General features: G+C 34.8%; 2 protein-coding genes across 5 annotated transcripts; both read right to left on the bottom strand.

Annotated features, from left to right (window-relative positions):
- Positions 1-1443: 1443 nt before the first annotated feature.
- On the bottom strand, positions 1444-5340 carry LOC126594540 (uncharacterized). Of its 4 annotated transcripts, none has more exons than XM_050260899.1 (14): positions 4947-5340; positions 4252-4374; positions 4073-4132; positions 3885-3980; positions 3650-3757; positions 3416-3534; positions 3231-3332; positions 3008-3124; positions 2777-2845; positions 2616-2682; positions 2440-2497; positions 2264-2358; positions 2128-2178; positions 1444-2027 (listed from the first exon to the last, which is right to left on the bottom strand). In XM_050260899.1, exons 1-14 carry the CDS (start codon positions 4959-4961, stop codon positions 1932-1934), a joined length of 1176 nt encoding a protein of 391 aa, XP_050116856.1. In that variant the 5' UTR covers positions 4962-5340; the 3' UTR covers positions 1444-1931. The 4 variants fall into 4 exon arrangements, with proteins under 4 accessions (XP_050116856.1, XP_050116855.1, XP_050116857.1 ...); XM_050260898.1 differs by having other exon boundaries at positions 3650-3760; positions 4947-5338; XM_050260900.1 differs by lacking the exon at positions 2440-2497 and having other exon boundaries at positions 2264-2362; positions 3650-3760.
- A 2849-nt stretch (positions 5341-8189) lies between these two features.
- Positions 8190-10867, bottom strand: LOC126592089 (auxin efflux carrier component 5-like). The gene is made up of 5 exons (XM_050257846.1): positions 10049-10867; positions 9821-9906; positions 9536-9693; positions 8672-8748; positions 8190-8507 (listed from the first exon to the last, which is right to left on the bottom strand). The coding sequence occupies exons 1-5, from the start codon at positions 10732-10734 to the stop codon at positions 8435-8437; spliced, it is 1080 nt and encodes a 359-aa protein (XP_050113803.1). The 5' UTR covers positions 10735-10867; the 3' UTR covers positions 8190-8434.
- Positions 10868-16322: the final 5455 nt, after the last annotated feature.

Raw genomic sequence — 16322 nt, 5'->3', positions numbered from 1 at the left:
TGACAAGCCCAAAATTAATCCTAAAAATTTGTCGACGTTCGTGACGTCGAGTAGGTCACTGTGGTATATTCATATACCCAAATTAAGCACCGTATGAGAAGTTTTTGAGAATTGTTGATTATATGCTTTAAATAACGTTTATATAGTATTCACCGCGGCGGCCCGTGCGGCGGCGCGTGGCCAATGGCCCGCCAATGTCATTCTTAGCATGTGTTTAAGGTTCTAGGTTCAGTTTTGATAATTGATGGACGTAAATTGAGTAATTGAACCTAAGTTGGTTACGATTCGTGGTTAGGAGAAAATGTGAATTTACGATCCCACCGTTGGATCGTCACCAAACTTTGATACGTTGTAATACGTAATATTTGAGGATTATAGGAACTTACGGATTGGGAATCCGAGTTACGGATCTTCCGGAATTGGAGTTGTAAGTTCATAAAATAGAATGTTAACCGTCACTTAGTTTTGGAAATTGACGGAGATCCGACCGTTGGATGGTAATGAAATTTTAGGAAGTTGTCCTAGAGGTATATTGTGGACCTCTGGAAGTTATGGATTTGAAATCTGAGTTGCAGATCTTCCGGATCGAACTGCGTAGTGACGTGTTTTATATAAGTTATATTCTATCGATATGATTTCTAAGATTGTATTTGATTATTGTTTTAGGCGCCGATCGTCATGACGCCTTGACGTATTGTGCTAGGGAGTTGTAGGGCGAACTCCAGGTGAGTGGGCAGTTTTGTTTTCGTATTACCTATATACTACTGTTTTTCCCAAAAAATGCAATTATATGAAAATATGTTTCAAAAATGCCATGCATGCATAATATGAATGATATGAATGATATGAGTTATACGAATTGATAATTGATGCATATATATGTGAATTGACGCTGTGGACGCACAGGTGAGTTTTTACATTATTCATAGGATTTATTTTATGTGAATTGCATTGGAAGCTCATAACCTGCACCCTAGGTGTTAGTGCTTATATTATTCACCACACCGCACGCTCGCCTTGGATCCAAGTAGATGGATGTCGTACAGACCACTAGAGGTGGTTCCGACATGCCAGTCGTACAGACCATTAGAGGGGTTCCGACTGGTAGGTGACCTTAGATTATGTGCACAGATGATTGATGAGAGAAGCACTAGAGCGTATTATTTCACCATCTTAGTCGTACAGACTACTATAGATAGTTCCGACTTATGTGCAGTGTAGTGTCGTACAGGTCACAGTTGGTGACTCCGGCATGGCCGTATAGGTCACAATTGGTGACTCCGGCTGGATGGGATATTGAGCTATAGAATCAGCCGTACAGGACCACGGTAGGGTCTCCAGTTGATTTATTATTTCACCTGATTTATATTGATGCATTCATATTATATTTTGGCATGGCATGGCATATTCTTTCTGAAATGTTATGTTGATAGATGGTGAGCGGAGTTTTGATGATTTATATATTTATGTTTTTATAATAAATTTCTGGGAAAGTATACAGGTTTTACGGCGAGGGGTTAGAAATGTTTTAAATGTAAGGTTTTCGAAAAACTTGTTTTACTGACCCACTCAATTTTGTTTTGCGCCCCTCCAGGTTCTAGATAGCAGAGCTTTGGTGGCCATGAGGAATCCAACGGTGTTCTGACAGAATTCACAAATGTAGGACTCACCCTCGGGTGTTTCATCTTAGTAATTGTTTTTTTTTTAAAGCTTCCGAACTGTGTAAATGGTTACGTCACTCTCACGTGACGGCCAGCATACCCTCCTTGGGGACGGGGTGTGTCACTGCCTCTCAAGTCTTATGCAGAAGTAATGTTAGGTATGAAGATCTCCAAATTTTACACCAACTGCTCGGAGCTTCCTCCAAATAAAGGACGATGGATGACGATATTCATATATATAGGAGCGCTCAAGCACTAATTAATTTGTGGCTACTTGTAGGGATCAATCCAACATTTATCGTTCCCGACGGCTCGTTCCCATTTCCTTCTGAACACTTTCATTTGATTGAACGATTCCCGCCTCACCTGCAACATTACAACAAGAACAAAAGAAAACAGATTAATCAATCTGATGAAGACTATATATTAAAGACAATATTGCCGCGTCGACTGTCAAGAGACTTACATCAACTCTGTGGTCGTTTCCTGTAGATTTTGAGGATGATGATGATGATCCCTGCCAATGCAATTACCAAAACATTATAAAAATGTAAAGAATGCGATTGCAGCAATACAATGTTATGAATTTTATCTTTCGTCACCTGATTATTTTGATCATCTGAGGCTCCTCCCAATGTAGGGCGGCCGTGATGGATTATGTACTCGGCATCCACAACTCCAACTTTTTTAGTTCGATCTCCCTATTGCAACATTATATATACATTCAAAATCAAACAAGAAAGAATGCAGGTCTGTTCTTTTTGCAAAGCATGAGAACTTGCCTGTGCACAATAACCAATCTGCATATCTAGTCCCCAAGCATGAATCAAGTTATTCTGCAATTAACATAATCAATCCGGTGCAATCTAAGCCGTCGTTGACTCTATGCGAAGAGAAAACCAGCTATTTGAGTTGAGTTCCAGGGGCCCAGACAAAAGAAGTTAACACACGTACCTGGATCATATACCAAACACAACGCCAGGCAGCTCGAGAGAAAACAGGAGCCATCACTTCTATCCACCTGCAGCAAATGCATTGCACATTTTCATTTTAATTAGTGGATGGTGTACTTCTGCAACTACACTAAACAATCGTATGGAAACCACAGTTTTTACCCGGTGCAAGGAGGAGCTCTACTGCTCTCATAACAACCTTTCCCATTGTTACTTGACTTGTAAGTCCTTCTGCAGATACAACATGAATTATATCAAGTTGTTTGAAATTATGGGTGCTTGAAATTAACCAGCATCAACTTACTAAAGCAATTTTAACATTGCAAAACGTAGAATAATGTTAAATTCAACAATATTTCCCAAGGGAGTTCATCATTTAACAGTGTAAGAGACCTGTGTGCTACCGATCCTCTCAAACGCGTAGTAATTTGATGATGCACCTCTGATTTTGAATAATCCAGTGCAGGTTGTGATATCTCAAGCCCTTCCTTTTGAACAATGGATATGTACCTAAAAGTAGTATTAAACAACAAGTTGACAGAATGGGATTAATAACCAGTCGGTATAATGTATAAGTTTGTGAAAAGAGATGCAGCCAGCCCCACAATGTGTATACCGTTGGGGCTGGAAATAGTCAACTCCGAGGTCCTCATCCCAGAGGAAAATGTAACTATATTCGGCAACTATGTCAGGATGCAAGAAACGCTTTGCAAACCACCTAGGCATCAACCAGAAAAACAAATTTCAATACTGAAGCTTTGACGAAATTGATATTAGGCATGCAAAGATAAAGAGTAGGACCATTTAGTTTGACTGACTGCAGATACATGAATAACTTGATCACTCCATTGAAATTCCTTCCACTCATCGACGATGCCATCATAATGGAAGAGCATCACAACGAAACCACTAGACAGGAACTGCAACATGGATTAGCGAGTGAAAATCGGTTACTTATGCAGCTATGAACAATGAAAAAGAATTATCGGTACTTAGTATGGACTACCTTTGTGAGCATTGTTTAACAGGATATACCTTTTTGACCATTTTACTAACAAGATCCTTTTGCTTTATCCCGACAGCCATGGCAAATAAACTAGTTGAGGAATTTGCATCTTTCTTCTTCAACAAGTTAACTGAAGGCTTCTGGTCAAACAGTGTAAGAGTCGAAATTTAGATAAACCTGAAGCACTGTCACTTGGAGGAATGCAATGTTACACAATCAGTTGAATAGTTCAGTAGCTTCCATTCATCATTCTGAAAACCTTACCTTTTTAGCACTCCATAACGGCCGCATTTCCAGATCAGAAGTCTTGGCAACAATGCCTCGAGGCAGTGGCTCACTTCCATAAGGCTTTTTCTGATTCTAAAACCAATAAAAATACTATAAAGTAATAAATCTCAACAACTCATCTGATAGGAAAGATGTATGAGACCTGTGTGGGACGATAAACAAACCATGCATTTGTACTTTAGATTCTGCAAATTGTTTGTGACTCTCCAAAACGATGATGAATTCTGTGCAACATGACCCAAAATTTTTCAGGTCAGTAAAAGTGATAATTTTGTAAGCTAGATATTGGAGTTAACACAACAATACAGAATGGAGTCGGGAAAAAAAAATGGCATTCACATACCTCTCTGTAATCTGATGATATGTATGCACTCACTATGAGAAACAGTATACACAGCAGAGAAGCTGCCGGGAGAATGCTACAAAAACACAATTTCCCGCTTCTCAGATCTGCACGTAAAGTTACCTGCGAAGAGAATGGAACGAAGAAGTGCACAAAAACATGTCAAAATAACAAAGATGGCTGGATAAAGAAGTAAACATGTGTGCCATTTTCAGAAAGAAAAAAAAATTCAGTACTTGTAACCAAGCGATCTGCATAGAAATTAAAACCATTGTCCTAATTACCTAATAATTGTTACCTTCTGCTAGGGTAATCATGATTGAACTAAAATTTACAAGGGTTTGTAGGTCAAGCAGTTAAGAGTATATACTCTTGAACTCGAGGACTCGCTTCGGAATCCCCTCCCCCAATAATAACAAGCAAGAGCTGAAAGAATAAAGATTCCGAATTGTCTCAAGAGCTCAAGAAGAAACACCTAACTTCCAGAAAATATGTGCATAGAAATTCAAAGAAGGATGAATTCGAGATAATCTCATGGCCCGAAAAATCACAAGAAAACAAGAAAACAATACAAGTATCTGTTTCTATGATCAAAATGTTGAGTACCAATTAACAAATTACAATATTGGTCAAATACAAAAATCAAGAAGTGACCAAGAAAAGCATAATAATATGAGTATTAAATGCGTGCTTACGGAGGAGGACTTCATCCTCCATGAAAACGGAGACAACCCAGAAACAGAAATCCTGCAACAACCTGATTTCTGTTCTTTCTTTTCGTCCTTGGCTCTTGTTTTCGTTGACGAAAAATGAATGCTGAGCTCTGTTTTCTGGTATTTACTTTTTACAGGGGACAGAAAATGTGTTGCAGAAAGCAGGATGATGGATGAATGAGTGATTGATCACAGGCACCCAGAAGAAACAAGCAGCAGAAGTATCAGCATGGGGATTCGGATTGGGTGATTTCCATTCACCAATCATGACAACGTCGACTTGTCAAACAAATTGAGGCAGGAAGAAAAGGAAGAGCCTTGACTATTGAGAGAGACAGAGAGAGGGTGTTTGTTAAGATGCAACCGAATAACACGCGCAATATTATTTAAATAAAATTAAATAAATAGTGGGGAAGCACTACTCTCACGATCTTTGTTCTTCTCTTGGTGTGAATATAACCAGAATTATTGTTGGCCTGATTTGGGGCTCGTTTTTGGAAAAGTAAGAAACCTTACTTTGATGAGAAAGACTTGTTCCTCAAGGACTGAGGAAAAGTTACTACTTACAATACCTGGTGACCTCTCACTTAGTATTATGGTCTAATAGTATTCATTTTCATATGTAAGTGAGAGGTCTTACGTTCGAATTTGAACCGCATTATTGCTAGCTCATTTGAGGCTAAGCCCCACCCCTCTCTCTTAGTGTAGATAATATCGTTTGTTATAAATAAAAATAAAAACCTCGTGTTTAGATTCGAAATTGTTCATATTAAAGATCATTAATATAAAAATCAGTAAAAAAAAATCAACTAAAATTAAGATTGTTTAGTCATCAAATTGTATAAAAAAACGGATGAACGAATTTGATAAAAGTATTATGAACCGTCTATCTATTTGCTATAATTAATTGACTAAATGATCTTAATTTTAATTTATCTTTTACAGAAATAATCTTTACAGAGTATTTTATAATATAAACATTCAATCATAAGAATGAACTAACGAAGTTATGTGAATAAGCTACAAAATATTTTTAGGATGAACTTATCTTAATCTTAAATAGCCAAGCTCTTCTCTATTTTGACTACTAGAAGGGCTTGTGATTATGTTTGATACAAAAAAATCAAAAGTATTATTAAGTCGTAAATACACTTTTACGGAGAAACACTTAAACATTCACTAATACAATTTTTATATTCGAGCATAAGTGCATAGGAGCCCTTCTCGTAGAAGTGCTTATGAAAAGTTCCGACATTTCACTAATAATTAATAATTTTGAGTACATGAGAATAACATGATAGAAAGCTTAGCAAAGATTTTTATGTTTGGTTTTTTGTTTTTTATCATGTAAGTTTATTCACGTTATGGGTTTTATTTATTTTCTTTCAAATTATTATTGTATATATTGATGGGTGACTGTGGGGTTGTATTTTGGGACTTGTATAATCATATTATATGTATATTTTTTGTATCATAAAATATACAATTACTTATGAATTGCAACCTTATAGCATAAAACATTTACTGTACACCAAACTTTTGACGTCATTCCATTCTAATATGGAAAAATGAGTAAGAGGTCACTATAAGCTCAATACTAAATAGTTGCATATGATGTTTAAAAAAAAAAAAACAATCATGTTTATTCATTCTAGTACATATTTGATCATTACTAATTTTCTTCATCCTAATAATTAAGTATTCATCTCACTAATGCTATCATTCTACTCAAAACAACAAAACAACAACAATAATAATAATAAATAGTTTATAAAGAAGTCAATCTGGTACAAAATTTTCGTCTCCTACACGTTTTCATTTATTTTTGGTGATTGAATAAAATGACATTATAAGCTCAAACAGTTTGTTGTGGATTGTGAAATTTTAAATAGTTGGATTAGAGGTCTTCAACCTCAATACTCGATACTAAATTGTCAACCTCAATACTCGATTCTAAATAATGAGTTTTCCTTTTAAAATGACATCTTTTAGTCCCTTTTGTTTTGTCAGGAGCATATTTTTTTTCGTTAGAATTTCAAGTTAATGACTTGAAGGGGGAATAATAGTTCCAATAGAAAAGAAAAAGAAAAATATTGCATATACTATTACTAATAAAAGAAAAAGAAATGAAAGGTAAAAAGTAAAGAAAAGGAGAAAAGAATAACATTCCTTGACAAGCTCAATGAAACATTGACCCGAAATCTAAACAGAAATATCTCACAACTTGTTTTCCAAACAACCTACTCTTAATTATTTTTCATGTCATTGTCAAGTAATACACTTTATTTATACGGAGGCAGATTGTTTGCCCTCCTGTTTGGATGCCCTTCCCATCCCCTTCTATTTGTCCGGTCATAGTTAAGCCACGTCAACATTTTATATTCTTATTGTTTTTTGTCTTATTATCTCTATAAAAAAAATTAATATAAAATGTTGACGTGGCTTAACCGTGATCGCACAAAATAAGAGGGGATGAGAAAGACACCGAAATAGGAGGGCAGACAATCCGCATCCTATTTATACATAGGAATTAACAATTGGCTGAGGAGGACTCCTCATGATTCTTTGTTATCAATTTATGAAATTTCGTGTTTACAATTGAAATTGTTCATGTTGCAAAGATGAAATTTGCAATATGATTTATTATATGAATGATCTTGATTATAAACAAGGAATCCTCTAAATTGGTAACAAAGAATTTTGAAGAGACATTCGTCCGTAATCATAAAGAGCCAATATTTATTATTCTATATCATTTTCTGTGTCTTTTATAATTCCAGCCCAATTTTGATTGGCTTGGATAATCCAGTTCAGTTTGAAAAGCCCATTCTTGAATTTGGGCTTTTAATAAAGGCACAAAAATGATTGAAATAATTAGATCAAAGGATAAGTTTTCCATTGAATTAATAGTCTTTCCTTTGAGTTTAAGTTTTTCCCTCTTAGATCCCAGTTGCTCATGTGATTTTTGTCAGAGGATAAATTTTCACCTTGCCACTTGAGCTTTTATCGCTCCGAAATTACCAAAACTGTCATAAAAAAAGGGGTGTGATATCCACACACCCCATTTTACTTCTCACACACCTTTTTAATTTTCAACCGTCGGATCGGATAAATTGAAGAAGATTAACGGACGGAAATTATCAAGGGGTGTGTGAGAAGTAAAATGAGGTGTGTGTATAGCACAACCCTAAAAAAATCATTCTAATTTATCGTAAAACTTCAGGATTGAAGTCTAATTAAAGCCTTTTTAGATTAGGACGATAGTTTTAACTAGGTTACAAGTTTTGGCAACTATAAGACTAATTTTAATATTAGTCCCAATAGTGACCTTGATATATGGAAAACCAAATTAAAGCAAAAAAAAAAAAAACAAATTAAGGAGAGAGGAGCAGCAAGGCAGCAACCCTTTCCCCTCGATCGATCCATTGATTGAAACACATATGTATGTATATAGCTGAGAGAGACGGTTGTCAATGCACGAATTCTAGAACTGCATAGTAAGCGATCAACACCGGAAGGGACACCAACATGCCAAATATTACCCTGCAACACAATATATCAAAGTTAGAAGAATAAAAAGCATTCAATTTCAAATATTGTTGCCGAAAATTATATTTCGGTGTTTCTCGTACGTTGATTATATTTTTTTCGTATTTAAAGTGTACAAGAATTTAAGAGTATAGATGTGTATAAAAAGAGGTTCGTACGCTGTACTGAGCACTTCTGCATGGAGTCCATATTCTTTGGCAAATATGAAGGAGGTAATGGATTGTGGTAATGCTGCCTGCAACATTGAATATAAATGATGATATCTCATCTAATTAAACATTTATCATTTGATCCGAAAAACTAAAACATTTATCATCTAAAAAATAAAATTATCATGCAAAAAGGAGATTTTATTTATGAATATCACAAATACAAGCTATGAGATTTGTTGAAGGGTGATATGCGATCATTTTATTTGAAAATTCATTTAAAATTTTAAATTAGTGAGCATGCATAAACGTTCAGTGCGGTACTGCTACTTAATTTGAATTTGTTTAATTTGTATATATGTAGTTTGTGCACAGAAAGTTAACACCATAAATGAAAGCATCAAATTAAGTTCTTCAAAATTAAATAAAAAGCTTCATTAAAAAAAGCTTGATTAATATACTATATACGTGCATGAGTATGTTTGTATTGTTGTCCAATCTGTTTTAGAGATGCATATATTTGTTGTTTTCGTTTGGTTCATTCAATTTGAAAGCCAATGTTAAAATTGAATGTGTAGAAAAGGAAAATGTGTGATTAACATTTCCCAATATAATTTCTCAAAACGGAAGCTCATTTTTCTCAAAATTAGTTATGCAAATAAAAGGAATATTAGGTAGGATGTTAATTAGTGGAGAAGAAATTGGCCGCTTAATTTGCTGGGCAGCTCATCGGAACAACCTTTATGTTATTCCACGTACGATATATGACATGCAACCACTACTCTATTAAATATATAACACCACTTTTATAGGCCATGCATGCTTGATTCATTATTTAACTTTCTGAGATATATAAATTTGCAAGTAAACTACCTGAATGATAGCAACACGTAAAACATCACCATGCAAGCCCACAGCAATACAGCCAATCGCCATGGCTGCCGGTCCAGCAATAAACCTCAAAACCATCCCAATTATTGTTCGGCTCGTCCCACAGGCTACAAATTTTTCCTGCAGTGCCATGAAGATACCTGCACGTTGCATGCATGATATATAGAGTCAAAACGTTACCCATATAGATATATTCATTAACATATATATATATATATGTGTGTGTGTGTGTGTGTGTGTGTGTGTGGTTAATTAGCGATTACTCACCCATGCTAAACATAGCAGTTCCTGTACCAGCTTTTGACATGATTAAAACAGATCCTTCCATGATGCTTGGCAACTCAATATGCCACCTGCAGCACCCATAAATTAATTAATTAATTTACAGAGAAGTATATGAAAAAAAGTAAAATATTTAGTTAATCAATACTCAAGTATAATTAATAAATAATTTCTTGCATATTATATAGATAGATGCATATATTTAATCAGTACCTGTTTGCTATAAAAGCCCAAGCAATACCAATAAAAACTGCATAGGAGTTGGGATTCATCCCAAGTTTCACCCACACAGCCTTCATCAAGTACCAAAAGGAAGGCCTAGTAGTTATTGTTATCTCCTCCATGGCTTCTACATCTTTCCCTTGTGGATCAACCGATTGAACTCGAGTGTCGACAGTAGTACTACTTGAAACTATGTCTATCGACCCCGTTCGTCGAAATTCCAAGACGAATAAAAGAATGGTGAGCCATATGATGGCCTGCACGACCGATGATTGAACAACAAGATCAACGGCTGACGAACCATACATGGCTTTAATCAAGGGCACACCAACCACAAGGGAATTGGTTAACGTGCACAACGAGAAGCTTGTGATGGACCAGCTATAACTTCCTTTGCTGCTGCACTTGCCCCAGAGTACTAGCACCACGACGATTATGACCTTAGAGATGGCGTCGGCGCCAATGAAGCGGTAGTTCCATTTGTAAGGATCAACATGTGCAGTGAATTCAAACGTGAAGAGTGGGAGAGTAAAGAAACAAACGAAGCGGTTGATCGCGCCACACTGCTCGGGAGTGAAGACGCCCCACCACCTCACTGAGCCGTACCCTAAAATTAGGGCAAAGTAGAGTGGAACCATAGCCGCCACCACCTTGTAAACATCTTCCCACCCTATCATCTTAGTGTGTTAAAAAATTATATTTGGGCAAGCTAGCACAGTATATAGCTTGGAGCACTACTGGTAATTAATAATGGAAGAATGATATGCAGTGCTACTGTGTACAGTTAGATTGACGATGTTCATGAACTTGATTGTACTTATATATATATATATATATGCATGCAGGGAAAGCCAACTTTGTTCCTTTCTCTCTTTTTTATTCGTTTTATCGTTTTACAAGAGGGATCAATATTATTGCAAAGATGATGTAACATGCAATGTAATTAAGCGCATGAGAAATAAATTATACACCATTTTAGAGTACTGCCGTAAACGATCACTTATTATTGGGAAAATAAAATGAGACACTTGAATTTGACCAAGATTCTTATATACATATACATATATATATATATATATATATATATATATATATATATATATATATATATATATATATATGTGTGTGTGTGTGTGTGTGTGTGTGTGTTTATTTATTTATATTGTGGTAATGCTTTCTAGAATTTTAAAACAAGTGAAAACACATTATAGCTATACTAGATTCAGGCCACATGTTATACATGAGAGTGTATAAGATTAAGGAGAGATGGACACATAGAAAAGGTGGTACGATCCATACACTCATTTTTACCTCTTACACACTTCTCTCAATTTCCGTCAATCGGATTGAATTGAAGAAAATTAATTGACAAAAATTAACAAGGATGTGTGAAGGTAAAAAAGGGTGTGTGAATAGCTTTACTTTATAAAAAAATATGGTCGGAGGAAGAAAGTGGCCCTAAATTGAAATTACTATTATGCCCTTAGACTTATCTAAAGTAATAAGAACATAATATATAGTTATTTTATTCTTTGGTTATATTTATGACACGATTATATGGATAACAGAACAGTCTTTAAATTGAATGAATTTTTGTAAAGAGGATCTTTATATGATAATAAAGAGAATGAGCGAGATTCTGATTATGAGAATTTATACGATAAAATAATGTCACCTTAGAGGGGAATGATAACTTTCCATCTTATTGAGAACGAAGGAAGCATTATCCTAATGAAATTTGGTAAAATTCTTGCAAATTTCAAACGCATCCATAATTACTAAAGCATTAATTAATAGTTATTTGCATAAAGAAAAATGGGTTATGGTGGGTGTATTTGATTCTCTACATGAGGTGGATTCTTCATCCTTGTAGTGACATTAGTTTCGTGTGAGTGTGTCTGAAATTGTAAAGTTGCTATCACCAATGGGGTTTTTTTATATATAGAATAAGGAACGAGGTCCAGCAATAATTCCACCCACCTTTGCAAATTGGGATTTTTAAAATTATTATATAGATTAATGTTCTTACTAATGTTCCATCATGCTAGCTAGCTTGTGGAATTCAGAAGCAGATTTGTGCACAAATTGTTTCAGCTAAAGACAATATACTACAATTTGCTCCTTGTCATGTCACATAAAGTCCAATAAAAATAGGCCAACTAGGATTATTATCTGGGAATTCGATCGAACCAGATGACTATTTTTGCGACAGTGATCACAATATGCCCTCGACCAGCATATGGAATAAGTTCTGAGTATTTTCCAAAGTAATAAACATGTGCTGGCTTAAACTCATTTCTCTGTTTTTTTTTTCTTCATTAGCTTAGCAAATTAATGAAATCCACTTGATTAGCATGCTTGGCCTTAATTAAGCTGCTATATATGTGCTCATGAAAAAAATTTAGGTTTTACTATAAAATAAATTGACAATATATAGAGTACGTACCTCAACTTATTTATATTAACCTACTTTCTCCAATGTGAGATTCACTCTCAAAAACTCTATTTTTATACTCATGTCGAATTCTTCTTCTTGTATTTAAATGTATAGATTATAAATTACCCTGTTGTTGTTGGAAGAAAAAAATGAAAAGAAAAAAGAAGGCCACTTGATTAAGGGCTGGTTTGGTATTGCTGTGCTTTGAAAAAAAGCTGTTGTGAGAATAAGCGGTTGTGCTGTGAGAATAAGCGGCTGTGAAATAAATCAGCAGAGTATTTGGTAAACTTTTTTGTAAAAGTGCTTTTGGAAAAAAAAAACAGTCTGATAGTGGGTATTTTCATTAAATGAGCACTGTAGCTCCGTGTGCTTTGAAAAAAAAGCCAGTTTTCCAAAGCTGCAAATAGCAGCTTCAGCTTTTTCCTTTGATTTCAGCCTATTCTCACAGCAGCTTCCAAAATAAGCCTTTTTTTTTTCAGTTTACCAAACACCTAAAACCCTCACAGCTTTTTTTCATGGGTGGTTTTTTTTTAAGCACCTCACTCCCAAACCACCCATAAGTACTGCATTGATGCATGGTATAGTTATAGCCAGCTTTACATTTGATAGGTGAGTGTATGAATTCAAACTATACTGACTATACATAAATTCCCTGCTTCCTCTGCGTTTTGAATATGATGGGATGTAAATATGCTTTATTTGGGCAAGCATTGATTTCAAACGGTGGAACTAGTTGGCTGAGTTGTAGGGTTTCTTCCTTTTGCAACTAAGTGGATGGTTTTGGATACTTGCTCCATGTCGACGGTCTTGTGCATATATATTATATTATTCTAATATCCTTTGTGGAAAGCTTCAGCTTGAATTACTCTGGACAGACAAATATTATGAGTACTTTATGTCTCTATACCACAAAAATTCCTAGGCAATTTTGGCCAGCAGAAATTAAGCAAATGGTTTAATTAATTTCTTCCTTAATTTTGTGATTTCTGTTGTTTTTTCATTGGTTTCTGTTCATTCATTTCTTTCATTTCACAACGGCAAATGCAGCACCCCCTTCCTTCTAAAAGAATTATATTGTACAAGTTGTCTATGTCAATTGTAAGGGCTTCCATATATAATACACATTTACTTTTAAAAACCACCAACTAATTACCAAAGTCAATAGCATGTTTACTTAGTGATTTGCTTTGTCATCTTATATTCATATTTTTTGGTTCTCCCTGTTAATTATTTTTTTGTACATTTCTATGTACATAAGTTGGATGGAATAAGGTCATAATTAATATAAAATTAAGAGTTGAGCAAATATTTTACGCTAAACTAAATATAGAAAGAGGGTCATTTTTTGGTTACTTGGAACATGGTCACTTGACATTACTATTTCACTTAAATCATAACATTTGGATTCGTTTTTTTATTAATATAAGGCGAAAGTGGGATGTATCAATCCAGTCATCCACCATTGGTATAACACGAGGAATGACACACAACGTGACCTGTGTTCTTGGTACCCATATAAATTTCTCATGAAAATGAGAGTTTGAACGTAAATATTGAGCACACTTATCTAACTATTTTGACTATGAGCTCAAGTTTCTGCATTATAGGTATTCAAATTAAAAAGAGCGGCTAGCTTTAGTTGTTTGCCATCACATTTGGGGCACAGGATATCAATCGATCGAAGTATATCGATTTGGAATGCTAAACAAGTGCGCACTTTTGACCTAAGCGTATGCAATTGTTAACCAATCAGGGTGAGATTTAAGATGAGGTGACTTCCATTACTTTATGCTCACTATACTCCTCACCGATAAAATATTGTTCATACACATAATATACTAGTGATCGATAAAGATATCAACGGTCTATCGCCGCACACTAATGGAGCTTCATGTTTTTGTGATCAAGGCAGCGAGAGTGCATGCATTATCTTTATGTATGGTGACTGGTGGGTGGGTGACATTGGCTGCTGAAACCCTAACCAAAAGGAAAGAGAGCGAAAAACAATGGCTGATAATCCTTTGACCTAAGTGTTGAAATATTCGTAAATAGTTTAAATATTTTAACCTCATTTCAACTAACACCGAGATCTTTTATGATAAAATTTTACACCTCTAATTATTTATGTGGGTCCATTCTCATAATAGAACCAATTAGGTTATTATTGAAAGATTGTTTATGTAAAAGTTTCAATTAAATTTGAAGCCGTTTGGTTAACAATAGTAACTAAAAGCTTAAAAACTTCTTATTTAAGTGAATTCGTTACAAGTATAATCTTTAAATGGTGACTGAAAATTAAAAATAAACAATCTAAATCGTGAGATTACAATGCGAATCAAATGTAGACGAATAATTAGTGCTTGAGCATTGTGCTGCGCGTGCTTATTCCCCTTGTCTTCGTCTAGCTCCCTCTCTCTCTTCCCGCTTTTTAAATTTTCGTTTAAATATTAGGGACAAAAGGAAGTGCATGCAATGCAAGAATGTAACACTAGTCCAAAGGAACAAATGCCAAAAAATTATGTGCGGTTCTTAACATACGACAAGTGTCATCATGTGTGACATCAGATACATGAAATGGCTTAATTGGGCACTACTAAATTTAAACCATTCGTAATATTCTACTCAAAGCTTCGTGGCTTTATGATATGTGGCAGAATATATCATAGTGTTTGCAACCATGCACAAAGAATTGATGCACTTTTTTTATATATATGGTAACATTGTGTGTGTCTGTTTATATTTAATTTGATATTCTTGTCTATGACTGACCAGGGTTTTGGGTGGTTGAAAAAATAAAAATAGGAGTGGTGGGTGCTGCAGTTGTAGCAATCAGAACAAACACCTGAGGCAGTCTTGATGATGATGCATGGAATTCGCATATTACAATTTACAACCCTTTTTTTTTTCCTTAGAGAATTAGGCATCTAATCTCTTCACCCAGCAATTTTATTATATATTCCTGAATCTTGATACGTTGCCCTATTATGTGCCCCGAGTATAAATCTTTAGAAGCTCTCATTTTATCAAGAGATGTAGCAATTTTTGTACCGTGAATTATTTATCTAATATAAACGAGATATATAAATACAAGTAGGTTTTTTGCTTCTATTTAAATGAACTAAACAAAATGATATACAAATATAATATGAGCTTGTTTAAATGTGCTTTTAAAATAACTGAAAGCGCTTTTGGTGAAAATATTTTAGGAAACAATTCTTAGTAAAAATGCTAATAAATCCTGGAAAAGCACTTAAAGTGCTTTTGGAACCCAAAAACATTTTCTCTAAAAAAACTTTCAGTTATTTTAAAAACATATCTAAACGAGTCCTATAATATTTCTGAAATTGTTCGTGATAAAATGTGAGCTTCGGATTGCAAGAATTGTTCGGTTCATCCTCATTGATAGTTGAGTTTATGCCTAATATAGTGGGTTAATCTGGGTTGGTTTTTTAAGCCCACGTAATATGAACTTGGACAAAAAGTTTTTCACCCCAAATCTACTGAGTTTTGGGCTTCCGCAAGGATCCAACTGCCAGTGGTTCCACGAGGCTTTCTCCAATGAGGTGTAAGTTACACGTCATAACAAGAGCCGTTAGCTTATTTAATCTAATAAAATTTAAGGGCTCGTGTTCTGTTTTGTAATTTCAATGTGTATTTTTAATGAAGAAAACTCAGTGGTTTGATTTTCTCTTACTTTCTTTATGGACTCACTCCTCAAACTGAGCCCATGTTCGATGAATATGATATAGAGTAGAAGTCTACAATTAGGGTTTGGTCTCATGACCCAATGGTTTTTCAAATTCGAGTACTCCTTTTTCATATACATGG

The sequence above is a fragment of the Malus sylvestris genome, chromosome 12 (genome assembly GCF_916048215.2).
Source record: "Malus sylvestris chromosome 12, drMalSylv7.2, whole genome shotgun sequence".
Classification (NCBI taxonomy): Eukaryota; Viridiplantae; Streptophyta; class Magnoliopsida; order Rosales; family Rosaceae; genus Malus; species Malus sylvestris.
Note: the sequence above shows the minus strand (reverse complement) of the source record. Positions and strands in the feature narration are given on the sequence as shown.